General features: G+C 46.3%; 1 protein-coding gene across 1 annotated transcript in view; it reads right to left on the bottom strand.

The window, feature by feature from the left end:
• PLEKHA7 (pleckstrin homology domain containing A7) overlaps nt 1-23908 on the bottom strand; it is a 135820-nt gene that overhangs the window by 14958 nt on the left and 96954 nt on the right. Inside the window, exons 10-17 of the mRNA XM_029957010.1 lie at nt 23792-23878; nt 20883-20936; nt 10483-10551; nt 10221-10301; nt 9179-9328; nt 8449-8550; nt 1856-1964; nt 1464-1690 (exon numbers count right to left, since the gene is read on the bottom strand). Coding sequence (XP_029812870.1) covers nt 1464-1690; nt 1856-1964; nt 8449-8550; nt 9179-9328; nt 10221-10301; nt 10483-10551; nt 20883-20936; nt 23792-23878 — 879 coding nt within the window. The remainder of the gene's footprint in view (nt 1-1463; nt 1691-1855; nt 1965-8448; nt 8551-9178; nt 9329-10220; nt 10302-10482; nt 10552-20882; nt 20937-23791; nt 23879-23908) is intronic.

Genomic DNA, 23908 nt, shown 5'->3' with positions numbered 1-23908 from the left:
GTAAACCTGGTGAATGAAAGGAAAGAAGACCACCCTCACGGAGTGACCCTGATGCTCAACCAAGTTGAAAAGCCCTGCCTGCAAGCCACAGAGGACCAAGCTGTGAACAGTCTCTGTGACCATCTAGTCCAAGCTACTTGTCCTGTATCAGGGGAAACTGAAGAAGCCCAGAAGGGGTGGGCCTTGCCCAAGGACCCAGTGAGAGAACAGAAACTGGAACCCACACAGCTCCCAGGCCACCACCGTCTCCCTCTGCTCCTCATCCTGACTAGCAGGAACCTCGCCTTAAGTCAGGAGCCGTCTGTGCCAGCCATTCCTGCTGTTTGCTTTGCTATGTTCTGTTCCGTGGCTGGTACTCCCCATTGACTCTTAGATATAAAATTAGAAAGATATCTCAACATGAAGAAATTCACAGTAACTCGGTCCTAGCACCTGTCATTCCAGCCCTGGGCCCTGCGCTATAGCAGGAAGCAGGTAGACAGTGAGGACCAGGGTATGGGAACTTCTATGTTTTAGTCAGTACTGCACACCAACCTTGTCAGAGGTCCTAGACATACCCAGTGCTCAGGCAAAGCTCCTCTAAGCCTTTGTTGGCAAAACCTGAAGATCCCCATTCCAAGGTCCCCTCTACCATGGCTTCCCCTGTCCCTTGGGCCAGATCCCTTGTATTCTCCAGCAAAGGCTGGCCTGGCCCTGGAGACATGAACCATCATAGTACCTGACCACATCTTCTATTTCCTTAAGGTCTGCTCCCAGACTCTGTCAAGAGCTTGGCCCTTCTCTTTGCCAGTCAAGCCAAGGTGTTGGCTCAGGCAACCACATGTGCCACAAAACTGCTCTGAGGAGCTGGGCTGAAGGTACAGTTAGATGGCAGGTGGCACAAAGAACAGTCAGGGAGATGTAGATTGGATCCACTAATATGGAAATTTTAAGCAAACATTAACATCTTTGGGTCTCAGTTCTCTTATGTGTAGAATGGAATACAGAACTTTCTGTAGATACTCCATGAGGTTATTGTGAAGATCAACTGTATTCTACAACCCACAGAGTGCTCAGCTAGCGGTGAATACAAAATACTGTTGCTGAAAGGAATTCAATCACCCACAGGCTTGTGTAACTCCAGGTTTGCAAGGAGTCCTGTGTGGGGCTACCTACCTCTGCATGATGCCTATCACAAATTCCACCCTACTTAGCACAATCACTTCTTGCTGGACCTCAGTTTTCCCTACTACAAAATGGGAAGGTTGGGCTAGGTCCTAAGGCCCTTTCCAGTTCTGGGAATCTAAAGCACAATGACTGGGCCCTATCACTCTTTAACTGTTCATAGGTCAGGACTCTGGCTGGTTCTGTCTCCCCAGGTTTCCCCAAAGGCTCTCTCTCAACAGAAGCTGACCTGAGGACAAAGAGGGACAATCACCTCCCAGAGGGAAAACAACGCTCAGCAACTGGTCATTGATACTTACAACTTTGGGCTTTGTCTTGGTTGGTGACTGAAGAGGGGACGTCACTTTCCTCAGCTGGGGTGGATGAGGTCGGTACGGCACATAGGTTTGCAGCTGGGGGAAGAGTCGAACCTCCAGAGGGGTCCGCACGGGACTGGTGGGAGGGCTGGGCTGTGGGGGCGGCTTGCTCTCAGAAGTCGAGAGTGAAGGCACAGGCGGGTGAGGAAACAAAGGCACCGTTTTTCTCTCTAAAGGGTGTGGAAGGAAACAAAGCATGGGATGGAACAAAGACCCTGTCCTTGGAGGACAAGGGGAGAGGCTTATGCCATAAAGACCTGACCTCTGCAAGGCTGCCAGCCACATACCTGGGTGTTGGCCTCCGACCCATGCTCCCAGGAAGATGGCCCACTCACCTGGATTTTTGACCGATTCCACCAGGATTCTAAAGTTCTCTTTATTTGCACTCAGGCCTGCAATGACGTCTTCAATCCTCCAGAGATCCTTCTGTATCTGTGATTTCTCCTGAGAAAGACAAGGTGGTGGTTCATTTCCTTCTTAACTCATCAGAAGTTTCTCATTAAGACTTATGCTGTCATTTCAGACATAGCTCCTCATCCTGGGGTGGCGGGGGGCATCCCCTTTGGAAACCCCACCAGGGCTAGAGCCAAGCTTCATAGGATATGGCACATATGGAAGATGCCCAAGATCTAGGGCAGAAATTCAGAGGATCTTTCACTTATTCATCTTGCCTAGTTCTCCCCAAATTTAAAAGCCAATTACCTTGAATACTGTACACTTCCACTAGTAAGTAATAAAAGTCAGAGACAGAAGAGTGGTTACCAGAGGCTGGGGTGGAGAGGAGAATGAGGATTGTTGTTATTGGGTACAGAGCTCCAGTTTTGCAAGATTAAGAAAATTCTGCAGATGGGTTGCACAATGTGAACATATTTAACACTACTCAACTGTTAAAAATGGCTAAGGTAATAAACTTTGTTATATATATTTCATCACAGTTAAAAAAAAACAGACTGTTTTAGACAACCATGGCAAAAAGGAAGAGAAGGTAAGGACTAGAGGTTACACTATCCCCAGAATATAAAGAGCATCTTTTTAAAAATTTTATTTTTTAAGTAGGTTCTATGCCCAATGTGGGGCTTGAACTTATGATCCCAAGTCGCATGCCCTACAAACTCAGCCAGCCTGGTGCCCCATAAAGAACACCTTTTAGGGGCACCTGGGTGGCTCAGTCGGTTGGGCATCTGACTTCGGCTCAGGTCATGATCTCGTGGTTTGTGGGTTTGAGCCCCACATCGGGCTCTGTGCTGACAGCTAAGAGCCTGGAGCCTGCTTTGGATTCTGTGTCTCCCTCTCTCTGCCCTTCCCTCACTCAAGCTCTGTTTCTCTCTGTATCAATAAAAAATAAACACAAAAATTAAAAAATAAATAAATAAAAAATTTTTAAAAAGAACATCTTTTAAAAGACAGAGCTGAATCCTGGGATTTGGGGTTCATTTAAAAGTATATTGGACAGTGAATATCTGGCAATAAAAAGAAATGAATTATTAGTACATCTTATAACATGGATGAAACCCAAAACCACTTATGCCAAGTGAAAGATGCTAGACACAAAAGACCACGTTTGTATTCCACTTATACAAAATGTCCAGAACAGGTAAATCTACAGACACACAAAGTAGATGAGGTGGAGGTGTGGATGGGGAGTGACTCTTAATGGATAGAGGGTGTCTTTTAATGGGGATGATAGAAATGTTACAAAACTGATTGTGGTGACAGTTGCACAACTCTGAATATTCTAAAAAACCACTGAATTATATACTTTAAAAGGGTGAATTTTATGGTATGTGAATTATGTAATAAAACCATTGTTTTTTAAAAAGTACATGGGAAAAGGGCCAGGCTATCCAACCATATGCACACTCTGACAAGTTACAACAGAAATCGGATGGGGAGAGATCCTAAAAAGTGGTGAGTAGACTTTATCAGGATTAAGGGACTGTGGGCATTTTATAGAGTGTAGTTGACACACAATGCTATATTCATTTCAGGTGTACAACACAGTGATGCAACTTTATATGTTACACTACGCTCACCACAAGTGTAGCTACCATCTGTCAAGATACAATGATAAAATGCTATTACAATATCATTGACTATGTTCCCTATGCTGTACCTTTCATTCCCGTGACTTATTCATTCCATAACTGGTGGCCAATACCTCCCACCGTACCCCTTAACCTGTTTTGTGCACCCCCCTCAACCCTCTCCCTTCTGGCAACCATCAGTTTGTTCTCTGTATTTATAAGTCCGAGTCTGCTTTTATGTTTATTCTTTTGTTTTCTGAGATTCCACATGAGTGAAATTATATGGTATTTGTCTTTCTCAGTCTGACTTATTTCACTTAGCATAAATACCATCCATGTTGCTACAAAAGGCATGAGCTCATCTTTTTTATAGCTGTGTAATATTCGTGTGTGTGTGTGTGTGTGTGTGTGTGTAACACATCTTTATCTATCTGTCTACAGATGGACATTTAGGTTGCTTCCATATCCTGCTATTGTAAATAATGCTACAATAAACATAGCAGTATGTCTATCCTTTCAAATTAGTGTTTCTGCTTTCTTTAGGTAAATACCCAATACAGGAGTTATTGGATCATACAGTATTTCTAGTTTTTTGAGGAACCTCCATGCTGTTTTCTACAGTGGCTGTACCAATTTACACTCCCACCAATAGAACACAAAGATTCCTTTTTCTCTACATCCTCACCAACATTTATTTCTTTTTTATTTTAGTCATTCTGTTAAGTATAAGGTGGTATCTCGTTGTGGTTTTGATTTGCATTTCCCTAATGATTAGTGATGCTGAGCACTTTTTCATGTGTCTGCTGGCCATCCGCATGACTTCTTTTTTAAAAAAATGTCTACTATGGTTTTCTGCCCCTCTCCCCCTCCTTTTTTTGGTGTTGGGTTGCATGAGTCCTTTATATATTCTGGATATTAACCTGTGGGCAACTTTTAATAGAGTTGCTTAAGCATGCAAGTATTAAGTATTTTAAATGTTTGTTTATTTTTGAGAGAGAGAGAGGAGCGGCAGAAAGAGAGGGAGAGAGAATCCCAAGCTGGCTCTGTGCTGTCAGCACAGAGCTCAATGTTGGCCTCAGTCTCACAAACCGTGAGATCATGACCTGTGCTGAAACCAAGAGTTGGACACTTAACCGACTGAGCCACCCACGCGCCCCAGTATTCTTTTAATTTTCAAACTGTCACGGGGGAAGTTAGCCTTGGTCATTCCCCATGGATTTAAAAACAAAGTCTTCACACCACATCTCCTCTCAAGGCACCCAGCGCTCTAAAGTGGAAAACTTCTTGCATGTGTGATACTTAAGAACTTGCCTGATTCTGCAAGTAGACTATGTGCTCCTTGGTATATCCCATAGGGCTAGGGGCCCAGCAGATTCTCAGTACATGTATGTTGAGTGAAAAAATGACCAATCATATAAAATTCCCTAATCAAATGCTGTCCAACAGCTGTGACAACATATGTCTGAACCCTCTCTCCTCAGGAAGCTCACATTCTCATACTCCCCCCTTCCAAAATCAATGTACATTCTCAGGGTTGATAAACAAGGAACAGACTTGATGCTCAGCTCCATACTGAAGCACAAGTGCCCTAAAACAGACATGTTATTGAGTCCAGTGTGTGTATAAGCTAACAGGATTATCTTTGGAGTGGAGGTCCCCGAGCAGAATGCTGGGAACAGATAAAGGGGAAGTGTCAGATTAAAATCAACCCTCTCCCATCTTCTCTGGCAGTCTACCTGGCATACATACCTGTCAGTTTACAATCCTGTCCCCATTTTGCCTTTCTGTCACCCTTGAATGTAAGAGAAGAACACTGACAAGCAAAAGCCAAAGGATCTCTAAGGTTCTCCAAGGATGATGGAATTTTAGAACTTAATGACAAAGTCAAGGAAGCTTTTGGGGAGCATGAGGTGGTTTTCATTCCTGTATCCTCACACCATGCTAGGCAGGAAGGCTCCTATGTACTGCATACAGCAAAGGCTTGAGTTTATTGTCCAGAAGGAAGAGCATGTATAGGTAGCTCACTTATCACACAGTTTTCACACAGTTACCTGGATGTTCTTTATCCTCTGGCTTTCCTGCACAGATGGTCATGAGGATCTTTATAAATTAATCCATTCATCTTCACTGAAAAGCCTATGAATTTTCTCACAGCCAAACCTGGCTAAAGGGAAGCAAGGTTCCAAGTTCCACTGCTGAGAATTTGCAAAAGGGGCTACAGGCATATCTCTAGGATTAATGACTCTGGAGTCTAATATCAGGACTCTAACCGCTTGTCTGGTCTAGAATTACACCAAAGAAGTTAGCACAAAGCCTGTTCAAAGAAGGGCTTTGTAAGCCTCCCAGGTCACTGTGGCTCTCAGGGAAAGCATGAGCAGTGCCTCCAGCCTAGGCAGAAATCAAGTTGCAGGGGCTAGGCTTCCATCTAGCCTAGTTCCTCGTAACTTACGTGGTTAAGTTCTCCAGGGAGTTTGTCTTTTGGAGCAGAGAAAGGGATTCTGGGACTGCTGTATGTTAAATCACCATGAAATAAGGCACAGTAGAAACAAATGGCCAATAATCACATAAAAAGATGTTTAACCTACTAGTGATTAAATTAATGCAAATTAAAGCAAGATGTTCTTTTTTCAGCCAGCAGACTGGCAAAAACTAAAAACACTGATAACGTTAAGTGCTGGAGAAGCTGTGGGTTAACAGGGTTCAGCACCCTCATTCACTGTAGGTGGGAGGGCAAATGAGTGCAGCCTTTTAGAGCGTGACTGGGCAGCATCCATCAACGTTTAAGATGTACACTCATTTCAATTGAGCAAGGCCACTCCTAAAAGCCTATCTAAGATAAATGGTTATAAATGAGCTTGAAAAGACAGTTATAGATAGTTATTGCAGTATCATTATAAAAGCAAAACACTGCAAACAATTTAAATGTCCATCAGAAAAGAATGGTGAAAATATGGAATATCTAGACTATGAAAACTAGGTAGCAATTAGAACTAATTTCTTTTCCTTTACACAGCTTTCTGAGTTACAGAAATCTTCTATAATCTGTGCCATCCAATACAGTAGCCACTAGCCACATGTGAGCAACTACTGAGCACCTGAAATGATTCTAGTGTGACTGAAAAATATATTTTTATTTTTAGTTAATTTCATTTAATTTATGTTTACACTTAAATAGCTACTGTATGTAGGCAACATAAACTTGGGGGTATTTTTCCTGGAAAGATTTCTATAACATAAAGTTATGACAAAAAAGCAAGTTACCGAACAATGTAGAAGTATGATTCCTCTCTAAGTAAACCCAACTCACACTCCCAAACAAATTATATTACTTTATGTATGGGCACATGTCTGAAAATGTATAGAAAATGGTATGGAAGACAATACCACCCACTGATGGCACTGGTTACATACAGAGAAAGTGGCAGGGTTGGAGCAGAAAGAGAAGGGAGGGAAGAGGGGCTTTGTTTTATGTTTTCCTTTTGCTTTTTATTGTTTGGTCTTTAGAGAGATACAATCATGTGTTATTTCTATAAATTACAGAAACACAAGGAATGAAAAGCTAAAAAAAATTACTGCTAAAATTAATGTAGATCATTGAAAAAATCCAAGAAGATAAGTATAATGGGACAGAACACTTTAAGGAACTAGTAACTAGAAATCACTTGAAGGACTTTGTCAACAGTATTCACTAGTATTTTCAAGCCACTATGCCAAGTCCTGGGGCACCAAAAAAGAATAGGAAAATGTTAGCTTGGATGCAGGGAAGTTATGGGGGTGGGCAGAAAACAACAGCAGCAAGACGCAGACAACTTCTGGGAGACCTAGCAGGCCAGCCCTGAGCTACAGGCAAGGGTCTTCTCCACATGGCCTTGGACCAGGTTTCTGGAAACTGGCTCTCAATGGTGAGTGGAGGGATAACAGACTTTTCCTGGGGCAGCAAACCGGACTCCCCTCTTATATTCCTTCGTTAACATCCAGAGTCAATATATACAGGAATTCACTTGAAGGAAGAGCCTTGGCTAGAACCAGTCCATCGATTAGCAAGCTTAGCACCAAAATTGGTGTAGCATGGCGCCTCATGCACAAGATGTTTCAACACTTGCTGATTTCAAATAAATTGAATTTATGTCAGAGCACTGATGGGAGATACAGATCTGAAGTTGGGTTTAAAAGCAAATTATTTTCCATTTTTAAAAATTTGAGGGTGGGCAGAAGCCTGATCAGGCACCATGATGGGGAAACACTGGGCAGCTAGAGGACCCAGTGTGGAAGAATAAAAACCACAATGAACCTTTTTTCTCTCACCTTTGGGGACAGAGGCGGCCATCAACGGAGTGGCCTGGCTTTTAAAGGTAGAGGAGGTAGGGCTCTAAGGCTGACTTTCCTGAGTGGGGCAGTGGCCACAGTGATGGGTATCTCCCAGCCTGGTTCCAGAAATGCAAATGACTGCCTGGAGACCGGAGTCACCTAGATGGACCTGGAGTCACACTACCTCCTCAGGTGAAGGACTGATAACATCTATCTTCAGAAATCAGAGGAAGGAAGGAAGAAGGTGGGGCTTTCTGCTGCCAAGTGAGTAGCCCCAAGATGGAGCCAAGATTCATGGGAACATAGATTATTCTCAAGTGTCTGTAAGGTTCTCAAGCTTGGTATTTCTCTCCCTTCAGGGCCATTTCCCCCAAATGATCAGCAGCAAAACTCTTACAAAAACACCCAAGACTTTCTGTTTGAGAGGAGAGAGACAGGGGGTGCTGAGGTGAGTTTTCTCATCACAGCCTGGCTGGGGGGCAAGGAGGCTGAGTTCCAGTATAGGAAGAAAAAGCCCCTGGGCAGGGCTCACAGCCCCACAGGTGAAGACTCAGAAGAGATCAGAGTTCAGAAGGGATGAAAAGCCTGTGGGTCACCTGGAAAAAAAAGGCTCTTCTGTGTTGTTCTTGCAGAGTCTGCTTCAGCTGTTCCACATCACTCTCTAACTTCAGGTATTCATTCCAGGCATTTTCCATCTCCTGCAGGCCAAGGAAATGCTCTCATTCTTAGTTACCCCCTGTGCCCCAGATGGCCCCATGAGTACCTGTGCCTCGACCCTGCTGACCCAGCCAAGGGAAGAGGAAAAGGGGGACCCAGAGGGTCTCAGGCAGGCCTGGTAGGAGAGAGATGGGGCTTGTCTTCTCATTCCTGCTCTGACCCAGGCCACCTGCACTGTTCCTTCTCCCACCATTTGGAGATGCTTGCATCCCCAGTCCTGGCAAAAAGCGCCTGCACCACACATCAGATGGACAAATTAAAAAGGAGGAATTCTGACATCTTGGAATTAACTGTACACAGATCAGGGGAAGGGCCTTGCAGGCTGCTCTGAGAAATCTGGTCCCTTTGGTGTTTTACTGTGGCCATACAGGAGTCACTGAAGGAAAGCATTCTGAGGTACCAGCAGAGACAGACATGTCACCCCCAGACAAGGTGAGCTACTATCAGCAGGCAGCCTAGAGAAGTTCTGCTACTCCAAGACTGTCGTGCTCAGCCAACGACTTCACTACAGCTTGTGAGATAGGACAAGTAGCCCCTGCCCAGCCCATCTTAGGGGAGTGGGGAGGAGGAATGGGGCAGTGTCTGCCACCCGCCACACCCTCTACGCACAGTGGACTCTCTGGAGATCTCCGCCCGGATGTGGACGAGGTCCTCCTGCAGCAACCTCTGCTGGTAAGCAATCTTCTCCAGGTGCTGGGGCTGGTCTCGGTACTGCTCCATCTGTCTGTGCAATACCTCCAGCACGGACTCCAGCTGGTCCTACATTGGGCAAGGGCCAAAGAGCAAGAGAAAGCAGGACAATCCCTGAAGGCCTCCCCATACCATGCTAGGAACTAAATAAACCTACTGAATATCTAATGCTGAAGGACCTGCTGCCCAGCTGTGGCCTGAGTCAGGGCCTCTGATTCTACCTCTAACTCTGCACATCGGGTGGCTTCTTGGGACTAGTCACCTAACAGCTCTGTACCTCAGCTTCCTCATCTATGAAGTGGGTATAAGGTCATCCACCACTCTTTATGGTATAAACTATGAAGATACATCAAAGAATAGATGGAAAATTCTCTTAAGTTTTCTTGGGAAATGTTATAAACCTTAGCATCACAAATATAATGCCTTATATTAAAGTGCAAAAAAACAAAAGCAACCAATCACACTAAGGGTCCAAGAAACCAAACATCAGCAGCCACTGGCCTATTCCTCCTGTCTCATCCAAACCTGCTTCCTCCATAGACCAGACCCTTGGAGGAAAGGAGCCTTATAAAGTGACAGCCTCTGTCCTATTCTAAGTGTGGCCACTTTCTCCATGGCATCTCCTTTCCATGCAGTTCAGGAGCCTGGGGTCACCACATACAAGCCAGCGGAGCCCTCCTTTCCCAGGCTGACCTCACGGGGCTTCCAAGGAGGGGTAAGCCAGAGCAGAATTAAGGTGGAGGAGGGGTAGCTGGCACTTGGAATAAGCAGGCTGAGGTCTCCCCAAAAGATTTCCTCCAGGTTTAGGCAGAGACCCTCCTGGAAACACCCTTTAAACCCAAACACACTGTTCTGGATAAACAAATACCTCTGACATGAAAGTCCAATCTCTATCTGTGGAAAGACGGGATGACAAAAACCCCTGCCACCCAGCCCAAGATTATGCAAAACGGATGCATACTTTGTTCTCCTTGAGGGCTCGGATCTTGTCTTCCAAGTCTTGGAGGATCCTGTCTTGTTCACAGAAGATGCTCAGTTTGACCTGTGAGCAAGAACAGGTTGGAGAAGGCCTGGGATGATGAGAAAAGGGCACAGCCTTGAAGTGTGATCAGAAGGCCTCTGGCCTTCCAATCCCTCCAAACCCAGCCTGAAGCTGCCCACCCGCCCTGGGTCTCGGGGCAGCAGACAGCCGGCGGGGTCAGCCTGTCGCCCTGTTCACTCACGTCAATGTCGCTTTCTGCAATCTTCACCGGCTTCAGACTTCGATCCTTGACAAGATCCCGGCCTGTCATCTGGGAGGTGAACAATTTAAAGATTAACCACAAGGTTCACGATTAGATCTAGAGAAGGAGAATTAGCCCCAAAATGGACAGTGTGGAAGTCTTAGCAGGTAGGGTCATGGCATGAAAGGGGCAAAAACTCAGGCGCTACCTCATTTGTATGCCTGTTTCATTTTAGGGAAAAACCAAAGCCTTTTTGTGATCCAAGAAGCACTTGTAAATTCCTCAAACTAAAGAAAAAGTAGACGTTTAAGTTATAGTACTGTATAGGAAGGACTGTGGAAGCTTAAATTTGCCCAAAATGAATCCAGTATGAATCCTGGAAGATTTAAAAGACAGAGTTTAGCTATCAAACCTGTGACAGCACCCCCCCACCCCCCACCCCCGACCCCAGGGCAGTGGGATGAACCAGGAGAAAACAGCTAGTCCCTGGGGCACTGTCAAGCCTTAGTTTAAGGATGCTTCTGAGCAGCTTACTTCCCCATGAGTCTATCTCACCCTATACCATTAGGGAAGAGAATCTGGTCAAGGGATGAAGGAACCTGGATAATTATTGGCTGAGGTTTTCAACTAATCCCTAAATAACTGAGGCTAGGTCATACTTGTGTAAGCCACAAGTTACCCTGTTCTCTTAAGAAAGGAAACCAAAAGGCAGTAGACAAAAATCACATAACATTGTCCATCCTTCCCTTGACCCCTCCATGGACACCATGCTGCCATCTCCCACTAACCCCTACAAAGCTAAACCCAACTTTTTAGGCCGTGTTTTCACTTCCCCTAATCTCCTTCATGCCAAAAGCTGTATGGGGTGGGGGTGGGGGAACTCTTCCACAGAGGCACCCCTCCATGGCCAATCCATGGTCAGGGAGAGCCAGGTCAAATATGCCCCATGTAGGGAAGAGCATCTTGCTGAACTCCATTTTGCAGATGTGACCGGGAAAACAGGGTAGAGCCAATCATAGCTGAGACAGGTGACTTGTATACTGTGTAGAGGGTTCCAGTGTGGGTGGACAGACAGTTGCTGGAGAGATGGCCCTCACTTTCTCCCTACTCCATCTGAGAGGTCTAGTAAGTTTGTGAATGTGAATAAGCAGCAGAAATATATTGGCAAACATTCCCTGTAGAACTCAAGCCACTCATGTGCCCCACTGTCCTACACTCCTCCTTGACGATCATCATTGGCAAATGGAAAGGTCAAGGTCAAAAGACAATGCCTTCTCTATGCCTTGAGCTGAGGACTGAGTCTGGCTGCAGACACACCCCCACCCATTCCTATGCTCCATTTGGTTACAGACTAGATGGCAGGGACCACCATCTTATTTATCTTGGTCAAGTGAGCCCTGAACATAAAGCCTGGCACACTGGAACGCACTGGGAAAATGTTTATTGCATCGTAGATAGGTGAAAGGATCAGTGCTATAGCATCCTGGCAAAAGTAGAACTCCAGCCAAATTCTGCTCTTCAGACTGGCAGATTATGTGTACGTACATGTATACACACAGTCACGGAACACATGGACTACTGCCACAATCCACAAACAAACTGCTGGTTCCTGCAAGGACAGAGGGGCAGGAGAGGTGGGGAGGATAAAGGGAGGGAGGAGGAGGAGGAGGGGTGGAATGAATCTGGTGAGCCATGAACAGCTGGACCTCCCAGGCAGGACTCGGGCTAAACTCAGGGGAACCCAGCAGGTAGAGGTAGGGAGGTCACTGTGTGTCACCATCCTTCCTTAAAGCACAGGACAACGAGCTTGTCTGTTCTCCAAAGGGCTGACCTGTGGCTCACTTCCTAGGAAGAAATCATTTTCAAGTTGAGATATACTGTGGGGATTTTTCCTCCTAGCAAAACTCTTCCCCTGATTTCACTGAAGCTTTTAACATATGATATCTTTTTGATACTGAAATGGCAAGGCAGAGAATCTAATTTAGCAATACCTCATTTTATCCAGCACCATCAGGAATGATGTATTCTATACCACCACCACACAAAAAAGGGGCATTTTAAGAAAGCTGAACCTTTTAAACTTTTTGATGGAAAGGTTTCTAAAAGTAAGTCCTATGCTGCCTTCACAGAACTGAATATAAATTCAACCTTTTTGGGGATGAATCAGTCATTATAAAAACCAGTAATATGGAATTTCTTAGAAGTTAAGTGTGTTAGGACTATTTGTCTCTTGATTAAATGCTTCTAAATTTCTGTGCTTTCATTTCCGTTTTAGACTGACTCATAAAGTTTCTTTTCTCTCTCAGGATATTAGGTTACTCCCTCTTTTCTAAGAAGTAACTCTTGTCCTTTTTAATCGCTGCAGTTAAGGTGCTGTGAGTTAGGAATTGAAATGACTGTGTCTGTTAGGACTAAAGACTCAACAGAGGTGACACTTGCTGCTTTTCCCTATCTTCCTTGCCTCCACCTGGGTCTGGTGCCGCTCAGGAGAGATCCTCTCATACCTGATATCTCCCACCACTATGGGCCTTAGTTCATCAGATGATATGCTCGGTCTCCCCTCAGAAGATAGTGACCTGATGAGAGGGCACTGAGGGGACTGTGACATATTTTCTCTGTATCCTCGAAGTCCAGCCAGGGCCCACCACATTGAGGATATTTGGGAAATGTTTGCTTAGTGAACCTGTGACTGCATCAAAATCCTGTGAGTTGGCTCCTGCTCCTATAATCTTCAGAGCATGGGCTTCATGAATGTGTTTGCACAGCTCAAAGGCCCTTTAAACTTCTGAATTTAGCTTTGTTCCAGAGAGTCAAGGCTACTACAAAAATCACCAAGGAGTAGATTACATCTAATTTTCCTTTTAAAACTGTGTTTTGTGATAGCAATGTTTAAATCCATTTAAAATATCTCCAGAGGGCGCCTAGGTGGCTGAGTCGGTTAAGCCTCTGACTTCGGCTCAGGTCAGATCTCACGTTCGTGGGTTCGAGCCCCGCATCGGGCTCTGTGCTGACGGCTAGCTCAGAGCCTGGAGCCTGCTTCTGGTTCTGTGTCTCCTTCTCTCTCTGACCCTCCCCCTCTCATGCTCTGTCTCTCACTGTAATAAAATAAATAAAACATTAAAAAAAATAAAATATCTCCAGAAACATAGTTTCTGTCACTAGAAAAAGTGAAATTCAATGGGCACTCATCCATTTGAAAGAGTCTGTGCACCAGAAAGGAATTGAAGGCCACTGGGGCATTTTACCTCCCTTCCACCACATCCCAATATACCTGTTCTCAGGGCTTGGGATGACTGGACATAGCACCTGCTTCCCAACTTGTGGCCTCCCCTGGAATACTACAAAAGCTGGCCACATTGAGGCACTACTGCATCAAAGGGAGAATGTGGGGGGGGAGGGGTGGCGCCCATTTTGTTCTAGTCCAGCTCTACACTGTTTTCAAATATCAGCACCCTGTCCTGAAGAGGAGTCACCCTAATCCCGAGGTCATGGTGGAATCTCAGGATATGCCAGCTCCTCCAAGGTGACCAGGAACTGCTGCTCCTTCCCAAGGAACTCATGCTTGACTCCACAGACCACATTGGCCCCTGTCTAGGTCAGTCCTCACCATGGAGGCAGAGAGAGAATGGGAACACAACACAAGCTGGTGGCAAGCCAGGCAAGCCCCTCCCACCCCCGTGGCAACACAAAAGATGGAGTCACAGAACACCGCACGTGAGAGGTTCAGCCTGGTGCATCAGCCAAAATGCTGAAAGGAGCTTCAATAGGAGAAAAAAATAAACTGAAATGACTTGCAGGAAGCCTGGGGGCGGTCAGAAGAGCCCCTGGTTAAGCAAGTGATGAAGTCGGCACTGAGCCAAAAGCAATGGAATGGCCCCGCTCGGAGACACAGATCAGATCATCTTACGCTTCTCCTGGGCCGACAGCCCCGTGCTGACTTCTTCAGCACTTTGTAAAGCACGTTGATCAAAGGTTCATTATTTTTTATCTGTTTCAAACAGAAAGGCAAATATAACAAAACATAACAGGTGAGACATCAAAGGACACTTGAAGGAGCCAGAATTTGGGGAACTGGTAAGGGGAAACTTTAAGGAGGACATGTGCTGTGCAGTTCAAATGACCGAGTCTCAGTCTGGCTGTGCTGCTTCCCAGCTGCTGAGCCTTTCCAGACTTCAGATCCCGCACCTATAAGATGGGGGACATTACGCTCGGCCTGAAGGATCATGGTGCAGGCTAATCTATGCGAGACAGCCCGTGTCAGTGCCCATTTCCTTCCTGTTTCTCCTGCAGAAGGCAAGGCGAGACTTTGCTTCTTCCTCATCCTTCCTCACCTTACACTGTAAGACAAGAATCACTAGGGTGGTGCCATGCGGTAGTGTCATCCCTGCCCCACATTTTCCACCCTCAGTCCCCTAGACCCTCATCTCCACACCTACGTTCATCTAAATAGTGATGTCTTACCAATGATCCCAGATGCTTAGAGCTCCTTTGAGGGAACACTGTCCCTACCCACTGAAACAGTGGATCTCAACCCTGGCTGAACACTGGAATCGCCCAGGTGGCTTTAAAAAAAACTGATACCTTAGTCGTACTCCAAGAGACTCAGACATAATCGGTTGGAGTGGGGTCTGGGCATCCAAATCCTTAAAAGACCCCCTGAGTGATACTGATGTGCAAGCCAAGACTGGGAACCACTACTGTAAAAAGTGGTTCTCAAACATTAGCATGCTTCAGAATCACCCGGAAGGGGGCTTGTTAACACAGCAGACCCTTGAACTACATGGGTTTTAAACTGTGAGGCCCCACTTATACATGGCTTTTTTTTCCCAATAAAAAACAGTATAGTCCTATAAATTTTCTCTTCTCTATGAATTTCTTAACATTTTATTTTCTCTAGCTTACTTCATTATAAGACTACAGTATGTAATACATATACCATACAAAATATGTGTTAATCAATTGTTTACGTTATCAGTAAAGTAGACTTAATAGTTACGTTTTGGGAAGTCAAGTTACACCTGGATTTGCAACTGCACAGGGAGTTGGCACCCCTAACTCCCACACTGTTCAAGGGTCAACTGTATACAGATTTGCTGGGCCCTGCATTCAGGGTTCTCACTGAGCAGGTCTGGGGTGAGACACAAGATTTTGCATTTCTAACAAATTCCCAGGTATTGCTGATGCTGTTGGTCTGGGATCACATGTTGAGAAGCACTGCTTTGAAATAATGTTTCTCAACCCCAGCCATACATTAGACACATCTAGAGAGTTTGTTTTTAAAGAATAACACCTGAGTATTTCCATTTAGATCAGAATTTCTAACGGGTAGGATCAAAGCATTGGTATTCTTTTTAAAAGTTCCCCTGGTTATTCTAGTTCATGGCCAGGGTAATAATCTCTGCTCCAGAAAACAGACCTCAAACTCGCCTGGGTGGCTCAGTTGGTTAAGCATCCGGCTTCCAGCTCCGGCTCAGGTCATGATCTCATGGTTCGTGGGTTCAAGCCCCGCATTGGGCTCTGTGCTGACAGCTCAGAGCCTGGAGCCTGCTTCTGATTTTGTGTCTCTCTCTTTCTCTGACCCACCCCTACTCGTGCTGTCTCTCTCTGTCTCTCAAAAATAAATAAATAAAAATAAATAAATAAAAATAAAAGTTCCCCTGGTTATTCTAGTTCATGGCCAGGGTTAATAATCTCTGCTCCAGAAAAACAGACCTCAAACTTCTTTGTGCACAAGAATCATCCCAGAGCTTGATTTTTTAAATGCAGAATTCTGGGCACCATTTCCAGAGGTTCTGATTCCACAAAATCCCCAAGATCTGTACTTAAAAAAAAAAAAAAAAAGACCCAGCTTCCAGGTGATCCTGAGGTAGGCAGTATCCCAGACCACAACTTAAGAAACTTTGCTCTAGAAGCTAACTTTGGAAACAGACCCTGAACAGAGAAGCCCTTATCTCAGGCTCAGTCAGGAAGAGTCTAGAGGCCAACCACCCCGAGCCACTAATGACACATCCCTCAGTTAGGAACAGCAGTCTCTGTGGAGTTGACTGCAACCTGCTCTACCTGCAAAGACACCACCTGACCAGCAGCAGATACCCTCCCTTCCACCTCCCCTTCCCAGGTGTGCTTCCCAGATGCAATCTAAGCTGTCAACGACAGTGACCAGCACACCTGCTTCTTCAGACCTAGCTGAGGTATAGCATTCTGAAGGACAGAACTATGATGCTAGAAATACAAGTCAGTGAATACAACTTTAGGGTGGGCAAAGTACCTAGTACCCAGAAGAAAGAAGGCAGGTGTAAAATTAGACACTGGGCTCAAATTCCACACATATTACTGCAGAAGTGACTTCTCTTGATACTTGGGTTCTTGGTTAGTAAGATGGGTGGGGATAATAATAATAATATATAGGTCATAATATAGGTTATAATAATAACCTATTGCTCAAGGTTGCTCAGAGGATTAAGTGAGAATAACAAATAGCACGTGCCCAAACTCTGCCAGGCAGTGCTTAATCAAGGTGGAGTCCTTTCCACCCTGGCACCACCAAGTAAAACGGCAGAGGAATAAACATTTTCCAAAAAGATCATTAATATAGATGTCTTCTAAAAGACTAGAGTATGCCTTTGTTTGATCGCTTGGTATTACAGCAGAAATGCTTACTTCAGGGAGAAAAAGCTCCGCAACATGTGGGGAAGCAAATACCGATCCTGAAAACTGAGCAACAGCTGACTGGTGATGGCAGAAGCTTGGATCCTTAAGTCTATGGTCTTTGTAACAGGGCCATGGGGGAGTCTAGGCCAACCATGTGGGGACAGAGAAGCTGTTTTTCTCCAGGGGGCCTCACCTCCTTCTCTCCCTGCAGGGACCTCTCAAAAGCAGCTGGTCACAGTGAGGCTGTGCTCATTGCTGTCCCCACACCCAGGCTGGGCTACAGGGCCCATTCAACTCCGTCCACAGAGACCCTCATCTCAGGGACCCCAGCTGAGCTCAGCATCAGCTCGTTTTTGTCCAGTATGTCTCAATCTCAAGAGCCAATGGGCCTTGCTGTTTTCCTGATACAATCATACATCCCTCTTGCCCTGCAGTGTTCATCTAGCTTCACTTGCACCCTAGAGATGGAGGGGGAGTGTTTTACCACAACCTGAGCAGGTCCTTTAAGAAACCCCTCTTCTTGTAGCTGCTATCTATTTGTCTCTTTTTTTTTTAATTGAAGTATAGTTAATTAGTCTTAATTCTCCCTTACAGCCACAGAAGACACATGGTAACATTTTAGAGCTTTGTAGACTGTCCCTATGTCTCCTGAATTACCCAGAACTCTTTCCACAACTCTGCATTGCAGCTGCACTAACTGCTGCTGCGTTTCTTGGTTCTTCCCAGCAAACTTTCCCATTAGGAAACCCCTCCCTCACCTCACAGGGAGTCTAGGTTTGCAACTGGCCACCCACGGGGATACTAAGAAGTGAACTTGGGTTTGCAGGTGGCCACCTCCGCTGGCTATATAGAAGCAACCCACACACCAGGGAAAGTAGAACAGTGATGATGTGGCCCCTGGGATGTAGCCCTTGGTTAAAAGAGCCAATATATTCCCTTTTCAGCTTATTTGCAGGTTGATTTGGGTTTCAGACACCTGCACACAAAAGCATCCTGCCTAATACACTCCTCAGCCACAGTTCTATAGACCCTCAACACCTCTGCTTTCCTTCCAGCCCTTTCCTCTTCTGGATCCTGAAATGAGGCACCCACCTGGGAACCCTATACCCCAGCTGGGTTTGAGCAGAGCAGGCCCACTGCCTCCCTGATGAGAGCACCTTGTACCTCGGAGAGAGGCCAAGGTAGGACCAACCTTTCTGGCAGCTCTGCCAGATAGACAACTCACACACAGCACAAACCCCAGCACCTCTCTGCTGCTAGTGCAGCTCATTTGGGGGAAAGTTCTCTGAGAGGAGCTTAGCAATTGGAGTAACAACCATAAGACTGGGGAACTCTGGTATCAACACAGCTGTTTTCCATAACATGACAACTTCCAGAAAGACTAATGTTCTGGGCACAGACAGCCCCTAGCTGGTGAAACACCCGAAAGATGCATCTTGCCTCTATCACATTAAATGCATTTCCTGGGATGATGACCCTAGTCCAGCTCCATCAGAAACTGAATGCCTTTGGGCCCACAGTGGTAGAAGTAGCATTTTAAGAGAGGCTAGGAGGCACAGTGATTAAGAGCATAAGTTTCAGATTCAGAGCTACACCTGAATATCAACTCCTCAGTAACTACTTATGTGGCCTTGGGAAAGTAATTTTCTTCTCTGAACCTCAGTCAGTGAAAAAAGGATAAGAACTACCTTCCTTCCAGGGCCACCGTAGGAGTTACATAAGTTAACAGAAGTAAAACACAGTGACTGTCATACATCGTACCCTCTATTGTTATTTCTGTTTGGAGTCGGGACATCCAAGGACTCCTACCTCTGCTCTCCTACCCTGTGTCTCAGCTTCTCTCCAATTCTATGATCTTGAAATAAAACAGACCTGAACTGTATCTTCCCTCCAGGACCAACTGTGAGTTTCTGCTATCCCTTACAAACAGGAATCAGGACACAGGTATTTCCGACTCCTTCGGCTCAGGCACTTTAAGCTCTCTCTTGCACTGTGCACCAAGCACTCTGAGGACCGCTTTGGGGTCCACCCATGCAAGGTACATCATGAATACTCCATAGATACTTCTGGCTGACTGCCTGGCCCCCAGGAAGGGGTAGAAGGACTGAGCAGATGGCATGGTGACTGGCTATCAGGAGGCTGAGGAATGGAGATGAGGTGGTAAACAGGGTGAAGGTGGGTGGACCTCTCTCCAGGTCAGGTGGGGGTGGTGGGCATGGTGGAAGGACCCTGCCCAGGATCAGGGCACAGCAGGATAGGCTGGGTTGCACATTTACATCCTGAGGCACTGCAACTAAAAATACTCAGGCTGATGTGATCTGACACATACGCTAGAAAATGTCCTGGTTTCGAGAGAACCCTCTTGGTTTTACTCATGTCAGAAAGCCAAGTCTGACTCTTGTTCCTAACGAATCAGGAACATGGACAGTGTGCCTCCTCCAGCCCTAGCCACACCACCTTCACCTGGCTCTCCTTGACTCCCATTGTTCCCTTCCCTTTAATTTCAACCAACTCAAACCTTCTGGCTCTTCAAGGCTCCACACACATGCCACCTCCTCCGGAAGCCTTCCAAGAATCGTAGCCCACAGTAATCTTCACTGTCTCAACTCTGAGCATTAGGCCAGACAGATCTTTATAAGTTCACTGTAAACAAGTCTGTGTTATTTTGGAAGATCTTTCCTTTCCTAACCCAGATCATTTAGGAGTTTCCCAGGACCAGAGAGTCTCAATTTTTCTCTCGCATCTCCCTTAGGCTTCTCCAGAGCTGGTTACACAGCATGTGCTCTGCAGATATGAAAGTTAACTAGTTGATTCCTAACCAAAGGCTCTGATCTTGTCTCAGTGTAGGGAGGTCCCTGATCTGCTGCCACAGGGCATAATGTTCACACTCTTGCTTCTCCAAGGCTGATGACAATCCCCATGTTTAAAATATCTCAAGCAAGGTACAAAGGGGTGCTGGGGGGGCATGCCCTGTGGCAATCGCCTGGGTGTCCTCCTCCAGGCCCTCCCACTCTCTCACACCCACAGTTAATTAAAGGTCACATTCTTGAGTCTATTTCATGGTTTAGGCATAAGAAGTTCTTTTCACAGTGGGAGCTTTCAGAGAGCTGTGGGAACGAGACAATAGCAGCTCTCTTTCACGCAGAATGCTTCTCACACTTGTACACCAGCTTTCTCGGCTCTCTGTGCTATGAAGGCTGATCTAGAGCCTGAAGCTTCATCACCTACAGAGAGGGGCCCAGTGCTCATCTCCTGAATGTGGATAGGAGACTATCCATATGGAGACCAGAGTGGACCTCAGAGCTTCACAACTTTGGGTGGAACCTGCTCCCTCAGCAACAAAAACAAAAAACCCCCCAAAATCCACCAAACTACTCACAGCTGATAACACACATCACTGGCACCCTGCGAACCAAACCCAACTCCACCCACACTGGAGGCTCCGAGGACGCAACCAGTTATTATCTAAAAGTACTTTTGGTTCCCTACCAAGGATAGGAAGAGATCAAGATCTTATGCCCTCGTTCCATAAGCCAGAAATCTTACTGCAGAATTCTCAAGGAACTGCGCCCAGGGTTTGAGGCAATAAAAAATAAAACTCTTCTCATTCAGACAAGAGACGTCTTCATTTGGGATCCAGATTTGATAAGACCCGCACAACCTTTGCCTTTGGGCTTGGCTCCAGTGAAGCTGACATGCTCAGAAAGGCGTATGTCCAAGAGAGGCAAGACCCCAACTTTGTCACTCACCTTTAGGTCCAGGTACTCCAGGTCTTTCTTCAGCTGGAGGTAGGTATCATCAGCCTTCAAAGGAAGCACAAAGATAAAAAGCCAGTTATGAATACCGAGGGTTTCTAAAACTTGGGGCTTCATGTGTAAGCCATTTACATTGCGCAGCCTTGGGGTCAAGGAACTACAGCAGGCCAGCACATCTGGAGCCACAAAGGAAGCACAAATGTCTCAGTGTAGCTCAAAGCCCTCTTTCAGCATGGCGGACCTTGCAGGTCACTGTGGGGAAAGCCAGCTAGTCTCCCATTTGGCTGGAGGACAGTTCGGTGGGGAAGAGGAAGACAGCACACATACCACCACAGCACACATACCACTAAGACAGCAGTGCAGCTGAGGCCAGTGCTGAGCTCCTGAGACAAAACTAGAGAGTATAGCTGGAAGACAGCATGCAACACCAGAGTTAGGGTCCCATGAATCACCAATGCTCCAGTCCTTGTCATCAAAAATGACCCTCTCATTAGTACAGCCTAATGCCTGGAAGGGGCAGGTAGGTCCTGACATGACCTTGGGTTCCAGGATGATAAGCACCAGCAGCTGCTGGAAGTTTCAGCTCTCTTTGCTCAGCATGGGGTCATGTCAGGAGCTAGTTGAGGAAGTTCCAGGTTCAGATCTGTCTGCTTGCATTGTCTCTGACAATCTGTGGAGTTCTTCAGTGTAATTACTAGGAACCGTGAGAATAAGCAAAAGACTTTGATTTTCTAGAACTTGTGTTTCCCATGTAACAGATCACAGAAGCTAACTGTTAGGCAGAGGAGCTGTAAAAGTTTAAAAAAAAATGGCCTTTCTCAGCAGGATCAGAGGCCTCCTAGCAAACCAAGGCAAGCCAGGGCTGTGGGAAAGGGCCCTGGTTACATCTCTGATCTACTACAAGTAAGCAATGTAAGATGTTCAGGCTGTGCTTTTAAGCATGAGAAGACCTGAATGACTATTGTCAGGGACACCAAGTGATTTCCAAGATGCTATTTCTGTCCCTAAACTGTCCCCTCACTCATCCCTGCTTCCCCATTCGGCCCAGTCCCTATACACTTTCAACAGCAGTAAGGAAGACTGAATATTATTAAAATGATCCACATTCACACTTTAGGGGTTTTTCATGTTTCCCTTACATTCATTTTTCCAGTACATGTCCTGAGTCCCTCAGGTCTCACTAAAACAGAACTGTTAAGGAAGGTGACAATCCTGTCACTTCCCTCATCTGTCCTTTGCCTACTTTTCTGCAGCCCAGTGGGACCAGCCTTGTGTGAACATCTTCTTTAAGTTTCTCAACATGCCTGGGAGAGCCATTCTCTGGGCCCTTCTCTACAAGCTTGCCTGCAAACCTCTATGTTCTGGAAGGTTTATAACACTATGCCAGATAGGACCTGAATTTTGGCTCCAGCCTATAGGCTTCTGGCTGAGGCATCCCAAGCAGGTCATTTTCCCTTATAAATCCAGTGCCTGGTAGTGGTAGTAACTCCTGTCCTGCCTAACCTCTCCCAGCTTACTGCAAGGTTCACTAGGTTAAGAGATGTGAGGATGCTTTGTCAATCGTCAGGGCACTGTTCGGATGAGAGAAGGCAGTCTGCCTTTTTCTCTCCAGGTTGACACCAATGAAGCACACCTTTCATCATCCCAAGGAGTGCCCAAGGTGGCAACAAGAATGACAGCCAACACAGCTCTTTGGACATGACCAGCACACTGCCTGGCATCAACTACTCAGAGCCAGAGAAGCCACAGAGGTTCAGATCCCTCCCACCACATGCAGTCTCCTCCCCAGCACCACTGCGCAGAGCCTGCCAGTAGCATCCAGAAGCAAACAGGCAGGGAACAAGGGAAAGAGCGAGAAAGCAAATACAGACTAGAGTGTGGGCACGAGAAAACACGAGCCAGCATGTCACTCCCTTGTCCCCAGGGTGGTCCCGGCCCTGTGAGAGCCCACCGGCGCTGACCTGGCAGGTGGGAAAGGTCAGCTGGTGCTGCAGTAACTGGCCGACGGCAAGATTTCGCACGCTGGCCAGCCTGGCCTGGTGCCGCCGTAACCGGGTGAGAAGCAGAGAGAGCTCCTCCAGCTGCAGGTGTGCAGACACATCATGAGGAAATTAGCCGCCGCAGGAGCACGACACTATAATTACTCTTCACCCCGGTGCCGGGACAGCACTGATGTGACACTATTAAGTCATTACTGCATTAATTCTGTCATCAGGACAAATAAAGGCACTGGCAGAAAAGAGGCTGCAGGTGGCACTTTTTTTTCGTTTTTTTCTTTTCAGGAAACAGCAACCAACAGTGCAACTTCACCCAGACTCAAACTTTGAAGACAAAGTTAAGTAAGCAAAGCAAAGACCAGGACGAGAGGAGAGGAGCTAATGGCAGGAAGTCAGGTGGCTGGAAAATACTGCAGGCAAAAAAAAAACGCTGCCTGAAAGAGAAGAAAAGCCAACATCCTCCTCCATTTCCCCCACACTCTTCCTCTGATCTGGGAAGGACCTATGCCAACTGGATAACGCAGGGCCAGTCATTCAACTTCTGAGCCTCAGTTTCCTCATTTCTGTTTTTTTTAAATATTTATTTTTGAGAGAGAGAGAGTGAGAACACACAGGGGAGGGGCAGAGAGAAGGGGACTGAGGATCTGAAGCAGGCTCTGCGCTGAGAGCAGAGAGCCCAATGTGGAGCTTGAACCCAAGAACTGTGAGGTCATGACCCGAGCCAAAGTTGGATACTGAGCAACCCACAGGTGCACCTCGGATTCTTCTCTAAAGTGGGGGTTGACAGCTGCCCTGTAGACTGCATTGAACTGGCACAGGGTGGGGGTGGGGAGAGCAAAACTGAGGAGACAGCACTTTGCAGACTGTATCACGTTGGTGGGGAGGGGGACAGGAGGGGCGGCTTACCGATTTTCCATGTAAACTGGGAGCGCTGACAGTGTGGGTCATGTAGCCCATGGAGGGCATGGAGCGTCGGTCCACATGAGAAGAGTTCTATGGTGGAGAGACAGGCAGTCACCCTGC

The sequence above is a fragment of the Suricata suricatta genome, chromosome 11 (assembly GCF_006229205.1).
Source record: "Suricata suricatta isolate VVHF042 chromosome 11, meerkat_22Aug2017_6uvM2_HiC, whole genome shotgun sequence".
In the NCBI taxonomy this organism is placed as follows: Eukaryota; Metazoa; Chordata; class Mammalia; order Carnivora; family Herpestidae; genus Suricata; species Suricata suricatta.
Note: the sequence above shows the minus strand (reverse complement) of the source record. Positions and strands in the feature narration are given on the sequence as shown.